This window comes from Rhododendron vialii, chromosome 9a (genome assembly GCF_030253575.1).
Source record: "Rhododendron vialii isolate Sample 1 chromosome 9a, ASM3025357v1".
Lineage (NCBI taxonomy): Eukaryota > Viridiplantae > Streptophyta > Magnoliopsida > Ericales > Ericaceae > Rhododendron > Rhododendron vialii.
This window is the reverse complement of record NC_080565.1, coordinates 23,860,795-23,879,332: the sequence shown is the minus strand read 5'-3', so window position 1 is coordinate 23,879,332 and position 18,538 is coordinate 23,860,795. Positions and strand designations below refer to the sequence as shown.

The following is an 18,538-nucleotide window of genomic DNA, read 5'->3' as shown; positions in this document are numbered from 1 at the left end:
AAATTCATGTCCTGTGCTGAAAAATGAATTTTAGATTGCTGAAACTGTGTTAGAATGCTGAAAATGGCTATTTAGGAGCAGAAATTGTGTGCTTGATGCTGGAAATTATTTCTGTAACTGCTGTAGATAATTGATACTTGCTGAATTTCCTGTTAAACTGTCAAGCTTTGAGACGGAATGCTAAAATTAAATGTAAAAGTGCTGAAACAGCTTATAAGTGTTGAAATATTCATTTATGGTTGTTATAGCTGAAAATCATGTGCGACACTTGACTGTGGGAAGGAGTATTTGAGTTATTGTTGTTATTTCCTTTCGATTTGAACTCCATATTCACATGTGTGGATTTGTGTGTTCCACGCCAGGTTCGGAAGCAGCAACGAGCACCGCGACTCCACGTAGGGAGTGAGCTCGTGTTGGTACCTTTTTGGCTGGACCTCGAGGTGGGTGTTCTTATTTTTAATAGCGGAAGATGAGACACGGTGTAAAGTTATTTTTCGTATTGAAATGGTTAATATTTGGCTTGAGCTCCTAAGCGAGAATATAATCGTAGCCTTAGTGGCGTTATAATATGGCCTTAGTGGCGTTATTGAATATTGCCTTAGTGGCGTGAATAAATATTGCCTTAGTGGCGTGACGACTATTTGCCTTAGTGGCGTAAAGAGTATTGCCTTAGTGGCGTTGATATGGAAATTGCCTTAGTGGCGTTATGAATATTACGTAATGGAACGTTATTGTGGGCTGAATATTCTTATTTAAATTGTTGATAGCACTTGTCTTTATTGCTTCTCTTATTACGGATAAGAACATTCACTGAGCAAGTTGATAGCTCACACCCCCACAGTGTTTTCTTTTCAGGTGCGTGACGGCACGCGGGTCCACTGCAGAGTCTAGACAGGAGTTGTGTATATAGAAGTCTAGCTTTTTGACTCTTTTGATTATGTGCCTATTTTTGGAGCATGTATATGTTGTAAATATATGTGGGCACGTCTTGTATGACAGTTATTTCCGTATATATGCAAGTTAAGTTTTTTTTTATGAGTTGGACGCTTGGCTGGTGTTTTTATTTACTGTTTGAGCAGGGCCAAGGTGTGGGTCCATCCCATTTGAAAAATAGTTTAGCGTGGTGTTTTCCGGGATGGGATGTGACATTAACACACTACAAAATCATTTGGGCCAAAATACATAAACAAATTTCATACTTTTAAAGCTTCATTTGGACTAGTAAATTCCAAACCGAAAAAAAATTATGATCCAAATTATAATTCGGTTCGGTTTTTTCGGTTGAAACCTCAGTAAAACCGAAATCGAACCGAAAAAATAAATTTCTATAAACAAAAACCAAACCGAACTAATTACTTCGGTCGATTTTTTCGGTATCACCCCTACCCCCCTCTTTATCATATTTGTCCGTCCACGACGACTTACTAATAAAGAGTACTTCAAATGGAGCGGTCAATAGGTGATATAAAATCATCTTGATTATCGGCTCATTCTCATACGTGCAAGATAAATCCTTAACTTATGCGCTCTACACGTATATTAATTATCTGCCCTATTTTTCATATATAGGTCATACTATTCTATTGTTGTTTACTTTGAGTTTTGTTTATTGAAATCAGTCATACACTACAACAAAATACACAATTCCCGACTAAAATTTCCCGACTAAACAACGTACTAAACAACGTTTAGTCGGAAAATATAAGCCAATTACCGACTAAAAATTTGTAGTCGGTAAAATATACAACAATTGCCGACTAAATTAATTTGGTCGGCCAAAACATATATTTTAGTCGGTAATTGATAGATATAATTCCGACTAAACTATATTTTTGTCGGTATTTTTTATAATTGCCGACTAAATTTTGAAGTTAGTCGGGAAATATCATTTTTTCCAATTTAATAAAATGGAAAATTAATTCCGACTAAACTATATTTTGTCAGAAATTTATATATTTGCCGACTAAATTTAAATTTAGTCGGGAAATACCATTTTTCAAATTTAATGAAATCGAAAATTAATTCCGACTAAACTATATTTTGTCGTTAATTGTTGTAATTGCCGACTAAATTTTACGTTAGTCGGGAAATATCATCTTTTCCAATTTAATAAAATGGAAAATTAATTCCGACTAAACTATATTTTGTCGGAAATTTATATATTTGCCGACTAAATTTAAATTTAGTCGGGCAATACCATTTTTCAAATTTAATGAAATAGAGAATTAATTCCGACTAAACTATATTTTGTCGGAAATTTTTATAATTGCCGACTAAATTTCAAGTTAGTCGGGAAATATCATTTTTTCCAATTTAATAAAATAGAAAACAAAATTCCATTTTCCGACCAAATATATTTTAGTTGAGTAATTTCATTTAATCCAAATTAAAAAATCAAACACATTACCCAACTAATAGATTTAGTCATGGAATATCAACTTTTACCCCTTTTTAATAATTTAAAAGAAAGGAAATATTTATTCCATCATCCGATTACAGTAGGCACAAGATCGCAAAACAATGTTGACGATCAAGATCGTTGATTTTCTTGCACTTGTTGAATTATTCATTCCCGTAAATTTGCGGCTCGATCAGGTTTAGAATATCCCTTTATCGATACGTGAAAATACCAAAAAAAAATGTTATTAAATAAACAACGGATTTCAGATTATAGTTTACTTTATTTCTGTGTATTTTTTGATAATCCAATAATTTATTAATCTTTTCCTTTTATTTAAGTAAAATAAGCTTTTAAAATATTTTATATGATTAAGAAATTTTAAATCAAAATTCAAACATGATAATATACCAATTACTACACATATACTAATATACACTGCGTTTCATCTAATAAATATTTTTAAAATAAAATACATTGAAAATAAAATAAGAAAAAAAACTAGTTTTAAAAAAATAATCGGTTTTAAAAAAATAATCTCTATAGGGTTCAAACCCAAGTCCTTGGGGACTTGAGACACAGATCTCAAACCACCAAGGCCAACAATCTTTTTGTGCTTATAATTGGAACAAATGATATATATTACTCCTATATAATTCTATTGTATAAAAATGGGCCTATTGTATGGTAGCCACACAATTGCGACACAACTATGACGATCCATACCGTTCATTTTGTTGTTCTTGGTATTTTAATCATTTTCGCATATTTTCGGGTCTATAGGGTTTTGAAAGCCTTTTCATTGGGACGTAGATTCATTAATATGAAATTTTTTGTTATGTTCGATTAAGTATATAACGATAACCAATTTACTTCATTTTTTGCATGAATCATATAATCACTCCCACATAAAAAAGGTAGATGGTTCCGATTTTAAAAAAATATCTCGGGCGGCCCTCGAGTCATGCATTGTAGGACTTTAACGCCTTTGGAAGCACCAAATGTGTTTTCAATCACATAGTTTCCGACATCTGATTATCACTTATTTTAGGGGAGAATGATAAATTTGATAAGATTTTAAATCGTAACGGTTTAGATCGAATATTCAAAAAAATAAGTCTGTAGCTACATTTCAAATCTATACATCCGATTTATTTGGTTCTAAACCAATGTATTCTGCTATAGTCCAACGTACGCTAGCCACATGATTGCGACACAAATATGACGATCCATGTTGTTCATTTTGTTGTTCTTGGTGTTTTAATCACTGTCGCAAATTTTCGAGTCTATCGGGTTTTGGAAGCCCTTTCATCGGGACATAGATTCATTAATATGAAATTTTTTGTTATGTGCGATCAATTATATAACGATAACCAATTTACTTTATTTTTTGTACGAATGATATAATCACTCCCACATAAAAAGTAGACGGTTTCAATTTTTAAAAAACAGCTCAGGCGGCCCTCAAGTGATGCATTATAGGACTTTAACACATTTGGAAGCACTGAATGTGATTCGATCATGTGGTTTCCAACATCCGATTATCACCTATTTAGGGGAGAATGATAAATTTGATAAAATCTTAAATCGTAACAGTTTAGATCGAACATTCGAAAAAGTGAGTCTGCAGCTACCTTTCAAATCTATATATCCAACTTATCTAGTTCTAAACCAATATATTTCGCTATAGTCTAATGTACGCTAGCCACACGACTGCAACACAACTATGACGATCCATACCATTCATTTTGTTGTTCTTGGTGTTTCAATTACTCTTACAAATTTTCGAGTCTATTAGGTTTTGGAAGCCTTTTCATCAGGACGTAGATTCATTAATAGAAATTTTGTTTATGTGCGATCAAGTATAGAACGATAACCAATTTACTTTATTTTTTGTACGAATGATATAATCACTCTCACATAAAAAAGGTAGACGGTTCCGATTTTAAAAAAACAACTCGAACAACCTTCGAGTGATGCATTATAGGACTTTACGAGAATTTTTCTCTATTGATTACATATGAATTATGGTGCTACTGTTGCACATGATGTGTTTTCAGTATACCAAAAAAACGGTGGTCTTTCAAATACAACTGTTTTTAGTCCCCAAATTTTGGGCGGCATTTGGAACGCGCTAAAAAGGGCTCAAGGGCGGGAAATAATTTTTCCCCTTAGGTGAAACGACGTCGTTTCAATGTTTTTTGCCTTTTTCTTTTTTTGTTTAATCTTTTTTCTTGCTCTGTACTTTTCCCAGATCCCTAGTTCACTACTTCCCCTCTTTTCCAAACCCAGCGGTGGAGAGAGAGGGAGCGACCCAGTGGCGGAGAAATCAATCTTCCCCATATCGAGCTGCCCCAAATCAAGCGTCCCCGAGGTATCCTCAAAATCTCGTTGCTGTCGATTGCTTGCTTTATCCTCGCATATACACGTGCACACACACGATATATGCACAGTGCGTAATAAGATCTCCTGTAGAGGGTGTCGACGAACGGCCTCCGAGGGGCTTTCCTTTGGGCTCCCAACAGACCTACCAATTGGGGCTCGGGGTCGGAGTTCATGCCGATGATGATGACGAGTGGGATGAAGCCGTAGTGGGTAAACCTTGGCTTTCTTCATGATCCAGTTCGTCCATTCCTTGATGGACTCGGCCGGCGACAGGTCCTCCGACGGCCTCGGGGAGCCCTTCGCCGCCTTGCCTTTTGCCTTCAGTGTAATCACCTTAGACGCCATAGAATTGATTTGAGTCAGCTCGAACTCCCTGCAATGTAACCCTTGTTTTTTTTTTTTTTTTGTAGAAAAACGAGGGTTTGGTGGTGGTGGAGATTAATAGGACAACTTTTAGGATCTAAGGCCTCGTTTGGTTCTTCTTAAATTGTTTAGGCCTAGTTTCCCAAAAAATATAAAAAAGCTTGGTTTTTTTTTTTTTTGTCATCGTTCAGTTTTTTCTTCCGCATGCGTTAAAAAAATCAATCTTTAGCCCTATCTCCCTCTCTGCCAGCTTGTGTGGGCGTGTGTTGACCTTTTTGAAAATGCAGATTGATGATCTCAAGCATTGCATTTTTGCTGAGGTGATTAAGCTATATTAAGGTATTGTCTCATCTATATAACTTTCAGGAGGATTATATTTTAATGTGCTTGCTTAATATAAGAGAAGCAAGGATAAGATTCAAATCAACACTGATTAAGGTTTTTTGTGCTTTGTTTGTTGTGGGTTTTAATTTGTACAGACTTTGGTCAATATACAGTTTTTTTGTTTCTCTACTCTATAATGTTTCTTGTTTTGATTTGTATTAAACAGTGATTAAGGTTTTCTCTACTCAGGTGGTCATACGTATAGTTCTAATGGATAAGTCTTGGATTCACATGAAGAATAGGCTAGACAACCCACATGGGGCAGAAAGTTTCATTGAGTTAAAAGGTTGTACCTTATCTGCATGAGTGATTATACTTTATCTTATCTGCATGAATGATTATACTTGTCGGTGATTTGTAAATGACTTGTAGTATGTAGTATGTACACTAAGTTTTTGCAATTGTACTCTTCTGTCCGATTAAGAGTAAAGAATACTTAGTATGGAACCTCATAAGAGGTTTGAATGATTAGTAAAGCTAGTGGATAGATTTCTGATCTGTAAACCAAATGAAAACATGACCCATGTATTAACACTAGTTTTTCAAATAACAGTCTTTGGGCCTTGCAAAATGGGAATATTTCCAGTTTCCCTTTACTAGATAGTAGGATTCGAGGAGCTAAGGCAGGGCATTGGGCAGTTGGGTGGATCGACTAAGCCATATTTTAGTGTACAACAAATTAGATAGGCGTGTTTGGTGGTGAATTAGAAAAGGGCAGAAGCTAAGATTATAATGGAAGTTCTTAGGAAAACCTTTTACTAATATTCATGAGTCTTCTTATACCTATGTGTGACAAGTTCTTCAAGTCAGTAGGGTCTACCACATGTAGCTCCGCCCTTGTCGGTGCCAATAAGTAGTTTCTTAAGTACCATATATTTACAAACAGGCAGGGGTCACACGCTTATCATATCACAGCCGAGCTTCAACAATAGATAGTGAACTCTTTTTGTTCTCAATTCTTCTGTCTAATGTTTTTACTGGGCATTTTAGTTGGAATTAGTTGGATCTAATTTGCTAATCAACTTGGCTTCTTTATTTGACATTGTATATTCCTCTCCTTAGTCCATGTTCTCATTAAGAAGTTGCAAGGAAAAAAGTCCTGTAACAACTATAATTGAATGTAACAGCTGTAATTGAATGATAAGTTTACTCATCTCCTATTAGTTTACCACCATGACGGGTGGTTTTCGTCAATAGAAATTCGTTTGGGTGGTGGGGCGACTGGGGGGAGAGTATGTTGATATACATGGGGATCAAGGATGTTCATGTAAATAATTATGAGAGAATGCTTCTAAGAGGAACCTTGCTGGCCATCCCTGGATACACTTCCTCTGTTTGGGTAGGTAAAGGTGATGGAAAATTCGGATTGAATGATCTCTTTCAATGCTGGGAACACTGACCATAACTAAGCTTATATCTTCAAATCTTTCCTATTGTGTTTTCATCAACATGCTCCTCTAGTTGTCTTGAATTACCCGATCTTTCTGTTCCCACGTTGGGTTGGGCCATGTTGCACATTCTAATCTTATAGTTATTTCTGTATGCATAATTATGTCAAGATAATTTTAAGTTTTCGTTTTGCCTTCTAATTAGTAAATATTTACCATGTTCATGCTTTGTGCAATGAGATACACTAGTTCATAAATACTAATGATAGATTGTTTTTTTTTTTTTTGGTTTTTTTTACAGGGATGACGTTTTAATGGAGTATTGTGCAGGATGTTGGTTATTGACTATGAAGATCGAAGTTGGATTTTGGTTGTGGACGTGCTTGGATTTTTTTTGTTATCCGTTTGCATGTTGAAGTTGAGTGTCCACGGGGTTTGGATACATTTTGTTACTGAGCTTGGATTTTTTATTTATTTTACTCCCGTGGTGGACGCATTGTTATTTTGCACTCTAGGAATTTGGATACAAATTATTTTTTAATTATTTGGTGGACACCTCTTTATTTATGAAAGTTTGTTTATTTCTTGGAATTTTTATTTTGTATTAATTTTGTGAATTTAATGATTGTTGGCTAAAATTTACCTGCGGGAATAATAATGTGGAAAAAATTTGCAGGGAATTTCGGAATGACAAATTGGTATGGAACATTTCCCGATTAAAGTTTAGTCGACAATAGGCTACAAATTAGTTGATTCAAAATGACATTTACCGACTAAACTTTTAGTCGGTGATAATTAAAACACATTTCCCGACTAAACAATTAGTCGGCAAAAAGGTATCACATTCCCCGACTAAACAATTAGTCGGCCAATAGGATAAACATTTCCCGACTAAATTATTAGTCGGCAAATATGTTACACATCCCCGACTAAATAATTAGTCGGCCAATATTAACACATTCTCCGACTAAAAATTTAGTCGGCAAATGGACTAATCTTTACCGACTAACCTTTTTTTAGTCGGCAAAAACCTTTGCCGACCCTCTTCAACCGACTAATGTGCCGACCAAAATTTTTAGTCGGGGAAGACTTTTGCCGACTAAAATGCCTACTATTGCCGACTAAACCTTTAGTCGGGAATGGTGTTTTTTCTTGTAGTGATAATGTTATATCTCACTTTGAAAATAATAACATTTTACTGACATGGTACTACATGCAGCAAATTGAATGACGGGCTTAGTTGCAATGGGTATGCATTTTACTGTCGGATCAACCTCGATATTTTTTTGGACGACAAGTATGATCTTCTGAATGCATATGTTATATGCTATGGATTCTTGTGAGTAACGAATATGCAATCAAATCGATTTTTTAAATAATACTTCTCACCGATTTCTAATTTGTGGACGATCGACAAGCCAGGTCTCTTATTCAACTATTCACACTAATTACTAAAGCTTTCATAAGTATTTTCTACCGCATATATTGACTACCAATGGAATATTGTTACTCGTCGATGAAGGTTTCTACCAATACTAGAAACATGTCACTTCATTCTCTTGGATCATCTGCAATTTTCAATTTCACATTGCTCAAACCTAGTAGTACGAAAAAGACAATTAGTAAACACAAATGTAGTGTCCACATATTTATATGTCAAGGGTCTTCTCTAAATGCAACTACACTTTTTTCAAAAAATAGTTTGATTGAAAGCTTCCGTACTGAGCTAATTAAAATTATGAGAATCTAGAAGGATGACTTCTATCAACGTTGAACAACACTAGCTGGTACATGATAGTAATGTGTTTGATCATTCAAATCTAGGCCCCATCTCGCAGCATCCAAAATCGCTTTTGCAAACAAATACGTAACTTTTTGAAAAAAGAAATTGATTTTCACACTTTTCTTTTATTTAAATGCACTTTTTTTTTTGTAGTGATATAAAATTACATGATTACCCTTTTTATGTGTGAAGAGAAAAATGTATGAAGTGTAGTTTTATAATTTTACATGAATGAAAACAAAAAATGGAGTGCACTTGGATGATAAAAGGGGATTATGAAAATCGTCTACTAATGTTTCGAAATGTATTCTGCAAAGCCGATTGTGGAAATTAAGAGTGAACAATTTCTAGATGGCACTGACTTATATAGATCTTGAAGATCAGAGAGCGAGGGCTATCAAATTTGAGACTGGAAATCCAAAGGGATTGACCAAGTGGTTTTTGCCAATGTCTTAAGGGGTTTTTGTTCCCTCCTAATTAAGCTCTCAGGTGCAATTTTTCCTACCAACAACCTTGAAGTCACCCCATCCCCACCCCCCACGCGTAAGCCATGTGAAGTGGTTGTGGGAATTTGCGTTCAAACGAACCTGAGACATCCTGCGACCAAAGAAAAACAATCGAGACTGGAATATTAACTAATCAAATGAGGCAACAGTAGGTAGACTTTAGGCTTTCTTTGTTGGTGCATTCCAGTCCTAGGGTTCTAGACAGGTCAAAAGTGGAACAACCCAAAAAGGCCAGTACTTACCTATTCTATGTCTAATATCTCCGTAGTTCTTTCCTTTTGAAAGAACAGCTATTCCAATCCTAGGGCTTTTTGAACTATATTACAGTTTAATGGTCAAAAAAAAAAAAAAAGCGAAAAATTGTGATATGCATGCCATTTGAAATTCTTTAATTTATATGCATCCTTTTTCAGATTATGGATTCTGATATGTGAGTTATATATTCTAATATTATAATCAGAATCTACAAAAGTGTTTAGATGTATGGTAATGTGCATAACCGATTCTGCAAAAGATCAGAGTATGTGCGCATAGAGTGAGAATCTAATAGGCTTCATTCTCCGTCGCTTAGACCCTTAATTATTGTTGGTTTGGCCTTGAGCTTGCTAGAAGATATCATTTGTATCGTGGTCTTTGGAGGATTTTCATCCCTTGCCTCCTTGGTTTCTCTTTCTCAGTTGTATCCACAAGGCACAAACCTTAAGCATGGTTTTTAATAGGTTTCTAATTAGGCACACAACTCTGTTGTTCAGTTCGGATTCATAAGAGAAGAAGAAACTCTTATTTTCACAAAGAATTTGGTTTCTGTCCCTCCATCTGCGGTTGAATTAGAATTGTAATCTGCTTAATTAGCCGATATGTAATCCTGCCCGCTAAGGAATTGAGGTCTTGAGGAAGGGTTTCCTGTGGATTCTTAACGAAGCTGAATTTTGAGCGGAGGTTTTGAGAAGAATACCTAGTAATCAGCTTGATCGTACGAGGTTTTTTAATCATGAGTTGTAGTATTATTCTTTTCCCTTGTTTCTTGTTTTGGGTTGGAACGGGAACTTCTTGCACACCTTGTTTACAAATAGTATTGAATAATAAGCAGGCCAGGGTAGAGCTATATTGGGGTCTGGGGGTCGGGGCTCCTCGAGCATTTGAGTTTTAAATTTTTTTTATTTTGTATATACCTAAATTTGAATATTATTGATAATTATTTGTGCATAACTACTTATAATCTTAATAATTTTGGTTTGATTTGATAAAAAATCGGATATTTTACATTCTTATTTCTCAATTTCGTTCATAAATAAAAAATAAGCACGTGACAGTTAAAGTGACTTAAAGAAAAAAAATCAAATGATTGATATATTTTAACTGCATTAGGCTAGAATCATTTCATTGTATAAATGTAATTTATTGAAAAATAAAAATCCTATAATATAATAAGTATATGTTCCGATAAAAAATACTATATGTTTATTAAGCCGGCCCTCAAGGTTTAAACTCCCGACTCCGCCGCTGATGACAAGCAATTGACACTTCAAAAGATTAAAGTATCAAAAACCATGACATCACTGATTTTTGTCGGAGGAGAGCATGTATCAATCGAGTAATACTTTTGCAGACTAACTAGTGAAGGAGATTAGATTTTCTTCAAGATAATGAAGGAGACGGTCCAAGCCTAAATAAAGGCTTCTAGATAGGTCTAAACTCAAAAGTGGAAGAAACAAAAGAATAGACAGTGTACTTGTATACCTACTTTATTTTCGACATTTTCCATAGTTCAATAATATTGTAGCAAAAATAGTTGTAATGTATATTAGGCCATCCACAGTGGTATAATCAAAAAAGGATAACAAAAAGTTGACACATCAGCTTTTGATTATTCACTTAAGAGGTTGTTAAGCTTAACAATATTAAGCTTCACTATGGTCACTTCTAGTCCATAATCAAATATGGGGTCCACTACAATTTCATTCTCTCTCCCTCCCTGTTTCCCGTCATTTACTTCCCTATATTTACGTTTTTTATGAGTTAAAATATATCGATTCTCTTTCTTAATTTTAAAAAAAAAAATCGGCGACTTCCTTGCCTCCTATTATAAATTTTTTTTTTTTTGAGGATGGGTAGTAGAAATAGGAAAGAAGAGTAAAACACCTTAATCCGGCGACGATGGATTGAATTATAGATGATCGAGAGATATGAGTTTCACTTTTGGAGGAAAAGAAAGAGAAATAGTTTGTTGGTGAAGTGAAAAAGATATAGAGTAGCGAAAAAGCTTAGCTACATAAATTTTTATTCTTCAATTTTATTTTTTTAATAAAAAAAAAAAAGAGTGGGCGAAGAAGGAAAGAAGAAAATACTAGTTGAAACACGTATGTATATAAATTTTGGAACTAGTTAACTTATGTGGTGTAGGATCCACAAATTTTGATTATTGAAAAAAGTTGTTAGTTTTGGTTATCCAAAGCCCAAAATTTGATTATTTCTAAGGATGTTGATAAGTTTGATTATACCATTGTGAGTAATCTTTTGCACCAACATTGTTAACTTTAAAAACAATTGGTATTTGATTATACCACTGTGGATGGCCTTATGAATTTACATGCATGCCTTATTAAATTTCTTAGTCAATACAGTGTAGAGTCTTTTAATACTGTATTTATGTTGATCCTGTGAATAAATATTCTTGTGAGGATCGGAATTCTTGACCTTAATATACTTGTATTCACATATGAAAACTTGAATTAGGAAGTAATTAATGATATTTAATTCACGCGAGTGAAGCAGTAGGCATCATGTACTCTCATACATTTAATAAGAGTTCAACCCTCATTAACTACAACTAAGAATCCTAGCGCTGATTTTCGCCAAGAAAAAACAAACTTGGGTGTGTTCCAGATTCTCCCTTAAAAAATAAGTACTTATTTGCAATTTTCAAGCTTAAAAATAATAGGCTTATTGAAATAAAAAATATGTAACATGGATCTTGTTTGATAGATCTCAAACCCTGTAAAAAAAATTAAAAATTATTTTTGTAAGCCCATTATTTTTAAACTTGAAAATAGGTTATTATTTTTTACGTACTAATTTGAGAATGCGGAATAGAGCCTAGTAATTTCACTTATATAAGTGTCGTCTTATATGAACATTTTTCAACATCAATCCACATTTTTATATTTTTCTGATTCCTTTCGTCGAAAAAAATAATAAATCCAAAAAATTATGAAGAAAAACTAAACAAAAAGTAAAAAAACTACCGAAAAAAGTATTTTAAACAAAAAAGTTAGCAACAATGGATATCAATAAGCAAATTGGTTACGTCACGTGCGGACTCCGAATCCCTGCAGTGAGGAAAAAAATTTCAGTGCCGAGCGGGTACCACGTGATGCCCGCTCTCGCATCCGAGCCGTCCATTTCATTTTTGAACGATTCAGATTTGGAGGGAGAGAATGCATGCAAGAGAAAGTGTTGAGGTGAGAGGAGAAAGAAAGTTTCAATCCGAGCTATCCAAAAGTGTATTGGACGGCTCGAATGCGCCAACACTATACGCGGTTGTATGAGACCCATTTAGGGGTCCCGCATAAACGATCTGAATCGTTCAGTAATTTTAAAATAATTATTCAACTCATCTCGAATTTTTTTTTACCCAATTGGATGTTTGTAAACAATTGATCTAATTTGTTCAATTTTTCATTCAGAATTCAGGACCCTAAACTCCAAAAGAATCTTGAAAAAAAAGTAAGACAACTATATGTTCAGCGTCCCTTTGATCTAAACTGTAGAAATTGTAGGGCTTGTTGAGAAGAGCATTCAGTAAAAAAAATATCTTGATCAGACATCAATAACTGTTAAAATGCAAAGATTATACAAAAAATATGAACTGTTTTGGTACCTATCGATGTCTAGTGATGATAATTTTTTTTTATGTAAATTCTCTTCTCAACAAGCCCTACGATTTCTACGGTTTAGATCAAGGGGACACTGAACATATAGTTCTCTAATTTTTTTTCAAGATTCTTCTGGACTTTAGGGTCCCGAATTCTGAATGAAAAATTGAACGAATTAGATCAATTATTTACAAACATCCAATTGAGCTAAATTTTTTCAAAATGAATCCAATAATTATTTTAAAATTATTGAAACGGTTTAGATAGTTTGTGCGGGACCCTTAGGTGGGCCCTGTAAAATCATATATAGCCTTGGAGTCTTGGATTACAAAAGTGAGCCTTGACTTGCCAAAAAAACTACGTTGTTTTTTTTAATAAGGATTTCTTTTCAAGTTTAAAAATAATAGGCTTATAAAAATAATTTTTCAATTTTTTTGCAGGATTTGATAGATCTTATCGAAATTTATCAAATTAGATCTATATTTCATATTTTTTTATTTTAGTAAATCTATTATTTTAAAACATGAAAATAACAAATAAGTGAGGAAAGCGGAACACTTTACTCACGGCTGGGACTCGGCGTCCGTCACGTGCAACCCGTCAAGTCCTACATTAGAGTACACAACAAAACAACCCGGCCCTATGGGCAGGGGCGGTGTGGTCAATTGACCCAATCTTCCTAGTATTTCCTAATTTCTCACCATGATATCTGATACTCCGTAGTTGGCAGCTAAAACTCGTTATTTTGACCTCAATTTTTTTTCCTATATTGCTCCAACTTGCTGAGAATGTTCCCAAACGTTGTCTTCTTTTCAAGAGTTGGGGGTAATACGAATGACTCTATCATTCATCATTTTCAAAATATATATATGTATTTGGATTCAATTGTAAAACAAAATTACATTTCTCATAATATATTTGTCTTGTCATAAACCTCTTAAGCCAGTTATTTCTTTGGATTACCAAATAGAAAAATAACTTGCATATGGATCTAGTTTTTTTTTTTTTTACCAACCAAAAAATGCAGATATTATATATAAGAAAATAGTACAATAAAAGCGGATACTACCGGTTCAAAAATACAGAAACAACAAGAAAACAACAAAACCAAAAAACCAAAAAAAAAAACTACTTAGAACCACGAAGCCGGAGCAGGCCTCGTCAAACACACTCATGAAGAGGAGTTGGAGAGGCCGTAGTTGAGAGGCCATGTATGAACACAGAGCAGACCCTCTTAGATGACCCGCCGCACCAACTCGAACTTGTCCCGCCGCAGACTAAAGGCAGAAGCCGTCGCAAACGGTGTCTTTTTCGCCGATGAACTGGTTCCAAGAAACCAGACCTAAAAACCTAGATCTAGCTCCTAAGTCCAAAAATGATGAAAAAAATAGGAGGTCTTAGTTTCCGAAATAGAAAGTCTCAACCACCTCACAACTATAGACATAGAAAGAAACAAGAAGAGAGGAGAAGTTTGTAGATAGGGAATTGAGAGGAGAAAAGGAAGAAAGGCGGAGGAAAAGGAAGGGGGGGGGGGGGGGGGAACCCACCCCAGGGCTTCTCTATAGAAGCTCCGTTCTTTCTAAGCTGTACGATGTTTTTATGGATCAAGTTTTTGACAGCACTAACCAAAATCCTGCCCCCGGTGGACCCACACATGAAACTTACAAGGCAATACTGTATTAATTTTCATGGGGTAACGTATATTGGGAGCCAGAATGTCAAATTTAGAATTTAATATGACAAAATCGATTTAAAAGATTTAGAACAATAGTGATAATTTGTAGTGGACCGGATAGAGGGTCAGCCGTCTAGACATTCCGATAAGTCTAGCCTGGAAAAAACCAAGTAAACTTGACGGCTAAACTCCATTGGTGACAAACGGGTTGCGCAGTCCAGAGCAGGTCGAGCAAGTCCACACGTAGGATCGAAAGGACTGGGTCTGAGACACATCAGCACCGAGTAGTTCGGTCCCATCACGTGACTCGGCCTAGTGGCACCACCTTTTTGGGCCAAGTTCATCTTTATCTGTTATTTTTTATGGTTTGTTTCCACAAGAAGAACCAAAGTTAAAAACATCAACACTAATATTTAAAAAAAAGCTCACTTAAAAAAACATAACAGAATTTTATCTCGTATTTATAGTTACTTTCATCATATTACTATAGTCCAATATCTTCTGTTTTCTTTTATTTCTCCAATTGAGACGAGCTTGAAAAAATAAACGAATTTAGTTAGAAACTAAAAAAAAATCACTATAAACAAATAGTAAATCACAAGACAATACAAAATAATACTAATTCTTAAGATTATCCAATTAATAGAGCATATATAGTTCTCCATTGAGATAGAACCAATTCTCCAGTGCCTCTTGTTAATCAAAAAGGTCTCTTGAGATGCTTGAAATCCATAGAATCAATGCACTCCAACTTATCCCTAAACAAGTTCAACAGCTTCAGCAACTCACTTGCCTTCTCCTTTGTCTCCTCACCACACCCAACCTGCAATAGCAACAAGAGTTTCTGGAAGGCACCCACTTGAAGAGCTTCAACAACAAAAACATCGCTTCCTTCTCCTCCTCCCTCCTCACCCTTCCTCTCACTCTTGCTCAGTTTCCACAGGACAGACACCGAAAACTCGGTCGCCAAATCCGAAACCCTCAGTATTTTCTTAACCAAAACCGGTACGGTCAAAGCGTTATCGTAGGCCTTTTCCCTCCCTTCGTCGCAACCGCAGAGTTCGTCCAGGACGACCAACGCCAGCTCGGAAACGCCTCTCTCCGAGCCCACCACCGTCTCGAGAAGCAACGACACCAGACCCATGTCTACAAATTTTCTTGCGACATCGTTGTTTGGAGATGGCATAGATGATGCAACCATGTTGTAAACGATGGACAATGAGGCTTTGGTAGTTTGAACGCAGATTGGCTCTCTAACCAGCTTGACTAGAGCCTCCATTGCTCCTTCAATCTTGATCAATGCATCTAGTTTTTCTTGATCCAACGATACGACATCTTTCATCACCAAAATCGCGGTTCTTCGTCCCGATAAGTCCCCGTTTTGCAAAAACCAAACCATGGAATTTAAAGACGAGAATGACCCTAGACGAGACTTGGCCTCCTCATCAAGTGGAAGCATCAATGTCAAGGTTGACAATATCTCCCCCAGTAGTGGACTTTTTTTACTAAAACACCCCTCCGAAGGAGAAGAAAACCAGAGCTCCTCTGTCCCCAAGTTCCTCTGTTCCTCGAAAAACACAAATTCGTCGAGTTGCTGGCAGTGCATTGGTGCAGAAGATCCCGTGCTCGTATCCGAGAAGGCCTCAAATGTTTCCGATAGAGCTCGACCGGCCCCACTGGCAACCACGCGCCGCCTGTTCCGCTCACTCTCCGCCGCCATAGCCTTCACCTTCCCCACCAACTCCAGACACCCGCCACCGTCCCCCCGCCGCACTGCCGCCTCGACTCCTCCGAGAATCCCCGCCACCTCAACCGAGCTCACGGGAATCCGAGGCGTCGGAATTCTGTCAACGCCGTAAGACTTATTCTCCACGCACCAACTCTGAATCACTTTCCGAATGGCGTGGTTCGGAGTCGGGTCTTGGTTCGTTATCAGCCGGTTGGTGATCGGACACGTGTTGTTGCCGGACTCGATCCACCTCTCGATGTTCTCCCGGTCGTACGTTATGCCCGTCGACAGAGTCACCGGATCTTTCATCAAGTCCAGCGATATTGGACACCTGAAATTGATGGGTATGGCCAGCTCCGCGACGCCGTTTCGGTCGGCCATGTCGCGGGTCTTTCCCGCGCCACGGGCCGCTCTTCGCCTCCGCCAGGACAGAATCATAGTTGTAGAGAGAGAGAGAGAGAGAGGAAGAAGTATGAGTTTTGTTTGTCTTCTTTAACGCTTTGGGTATGTGAAGTTGCTTTGGCCAAGAGGATTGTGGAGTTAGGTTGTTTATATAGGATGGGGGGAGGGCCGTTTGGGTTACGCGGTTGAAACATTCAAAACTTAGGACAATAGTCTGCAGACGAGGTTTTTTTTAGAGGATTCAAATGAAATAAGGAGAAACGTTCAACGTGTGTACGTGTGAGTGAACAGAAAGGGGATTTGAATATTGACCCCCAGGCCAGATGGGAGAAGTTTGAAAATGATAAAAAATCACACCGCCGGATGGATTTAGATAAAGTTGGGGTCACGAATTAGTAGTAGTAATTGAAACAGGGGAAGAGGACCGAAGAATCAAAAAAAAAAAAACTGATGGTTTGACGAGGAAGGCCCGTCAACGAGTCGGCGGGACGAGATAGCCGCGCCAAGGGTCAAGAAAAAAATAGTTTTTTTTTTTAGGGCAAAATACGGATTACCTCCCTGTTATTTAGTTATTTGGCAAATAACCTCCTTAAAATTTACTAATGGTCAATTTGCCCCCTCATGATTTTGGAGTTTTTTTGCAACTCTAACTCAGTTAACGGAAAATATCAAATTACTTTAATGCCCTTGTATGCCTTTTTCCTCCCTCCGTTTGCTTCAAAATTCAATCTACCTTCTCTTATCTCTCTCTCCATAGACCACGTGAATCTACATACAAGGGTATGTATATAACTAGTTAATAATTCATTTCTAAGCTTCAGTCCAATTTTTCTTTGATCCAAGTGAATTAAGATGTTAGTTCAATTTTGACCGAAAATTTTCTATATTCATTATTTAATAGATTTAAATATTTTTATTGCACTATTGAAAAGAATTTAGTAAAAATTTTCAGACATACATATACAATTTTTTGCTTAATGTTTTCTATATTTGTATTTCAATGTTTCTTCAAACTTTTGTGGGAAAAAGTATTTATTTCAAAGCAAAACTCAATTTTTTGCTCATCTTTAAAAACTATCAACCTAACACAATTGAAACCTAATACAGCCCTTAACTTTACTCCAATTATTCCACGAACCCGAGAATCCCAATTTGAGATTGACTTCTATTAAAATAAAAAGTTTAAGATTTAGTTGCATTATAGACATAATTAAAGATTGGGATTTCGAAGTTAAACAATGGTTGTGCCAAAAAAGTTTCATCAATCCCTCTGACTGAGCTACGCCGCTGCCATCATCACCGCCGTCGGATGCCTCTGTCGTTGGACCTTTTCCGTCGGATACCTTTACCATCGTAGGTTCGTCGGTTCTGAGATGAGATCTCTAGCTAGGAGGTTTGATTGAGAAAGAGAGAGAGAGAGAGGATGGGGCCGCTGGAAATCGGAAAAAAGGAAAGGAGGGGTTGTCGGAATTGACGGTGAGGTGCAGCATGAGGGGATTGATCGATAAAATTTAGTCCGTATGGATTTCCTTTGGTGTTGTTTCAAGCTTGACATTTTCCCGGAATTTGGGGGTTTTGGAAAGAAAGATGAGCAATGAGGGCAATATTGTCTTTTATCACACAAATTTTGAAGAAAAAGTTTGTTTTCTC

At 36.3% G+C, this 18,538-nt stretch overlaps 1 protein-coding gene and 1 long non-coding RNA gene across 2 annotated transcripts; one reads left to right on the top strand and one right to left on the bottom strand.

The window, feature by feature from the left end:
• The first annotated feature begins 220 nt into the window (after positions 1-220).
• LOC131300807 (uncharacterized) lies at positions 221-1,033 on the top strand. The gene is made up of 2 exons (XR_009191073.1): positions 221-440; positions 842-1,033. It is a non-coding gene; the product is annotated as an uncharacterized LOC131300807 (long non-coding RNA).
• Positions 1,034-15,295: 14,262 nt separating this feature from the next.
• LOC131300806 (U-box domain-containing protein 21-like) lies at positions 15,296-17,005 on the bottom strand. Its single transcript, XM_058326793.1, has one exon. The coding sequence runs from the start codon at positions 16,922-16,924 to the stop codon at positions 15,458-15,460; it is 1,467 nt and encodes a 488-aa protein (XP_058182776.1). The 5' UTR covers positions 16,925-17,005; the 3' UTR covers positions 15,296-15,457.
• Between the last annotated feature and the right edge of the window lie 1,533 nt (positions 17,006-18,538).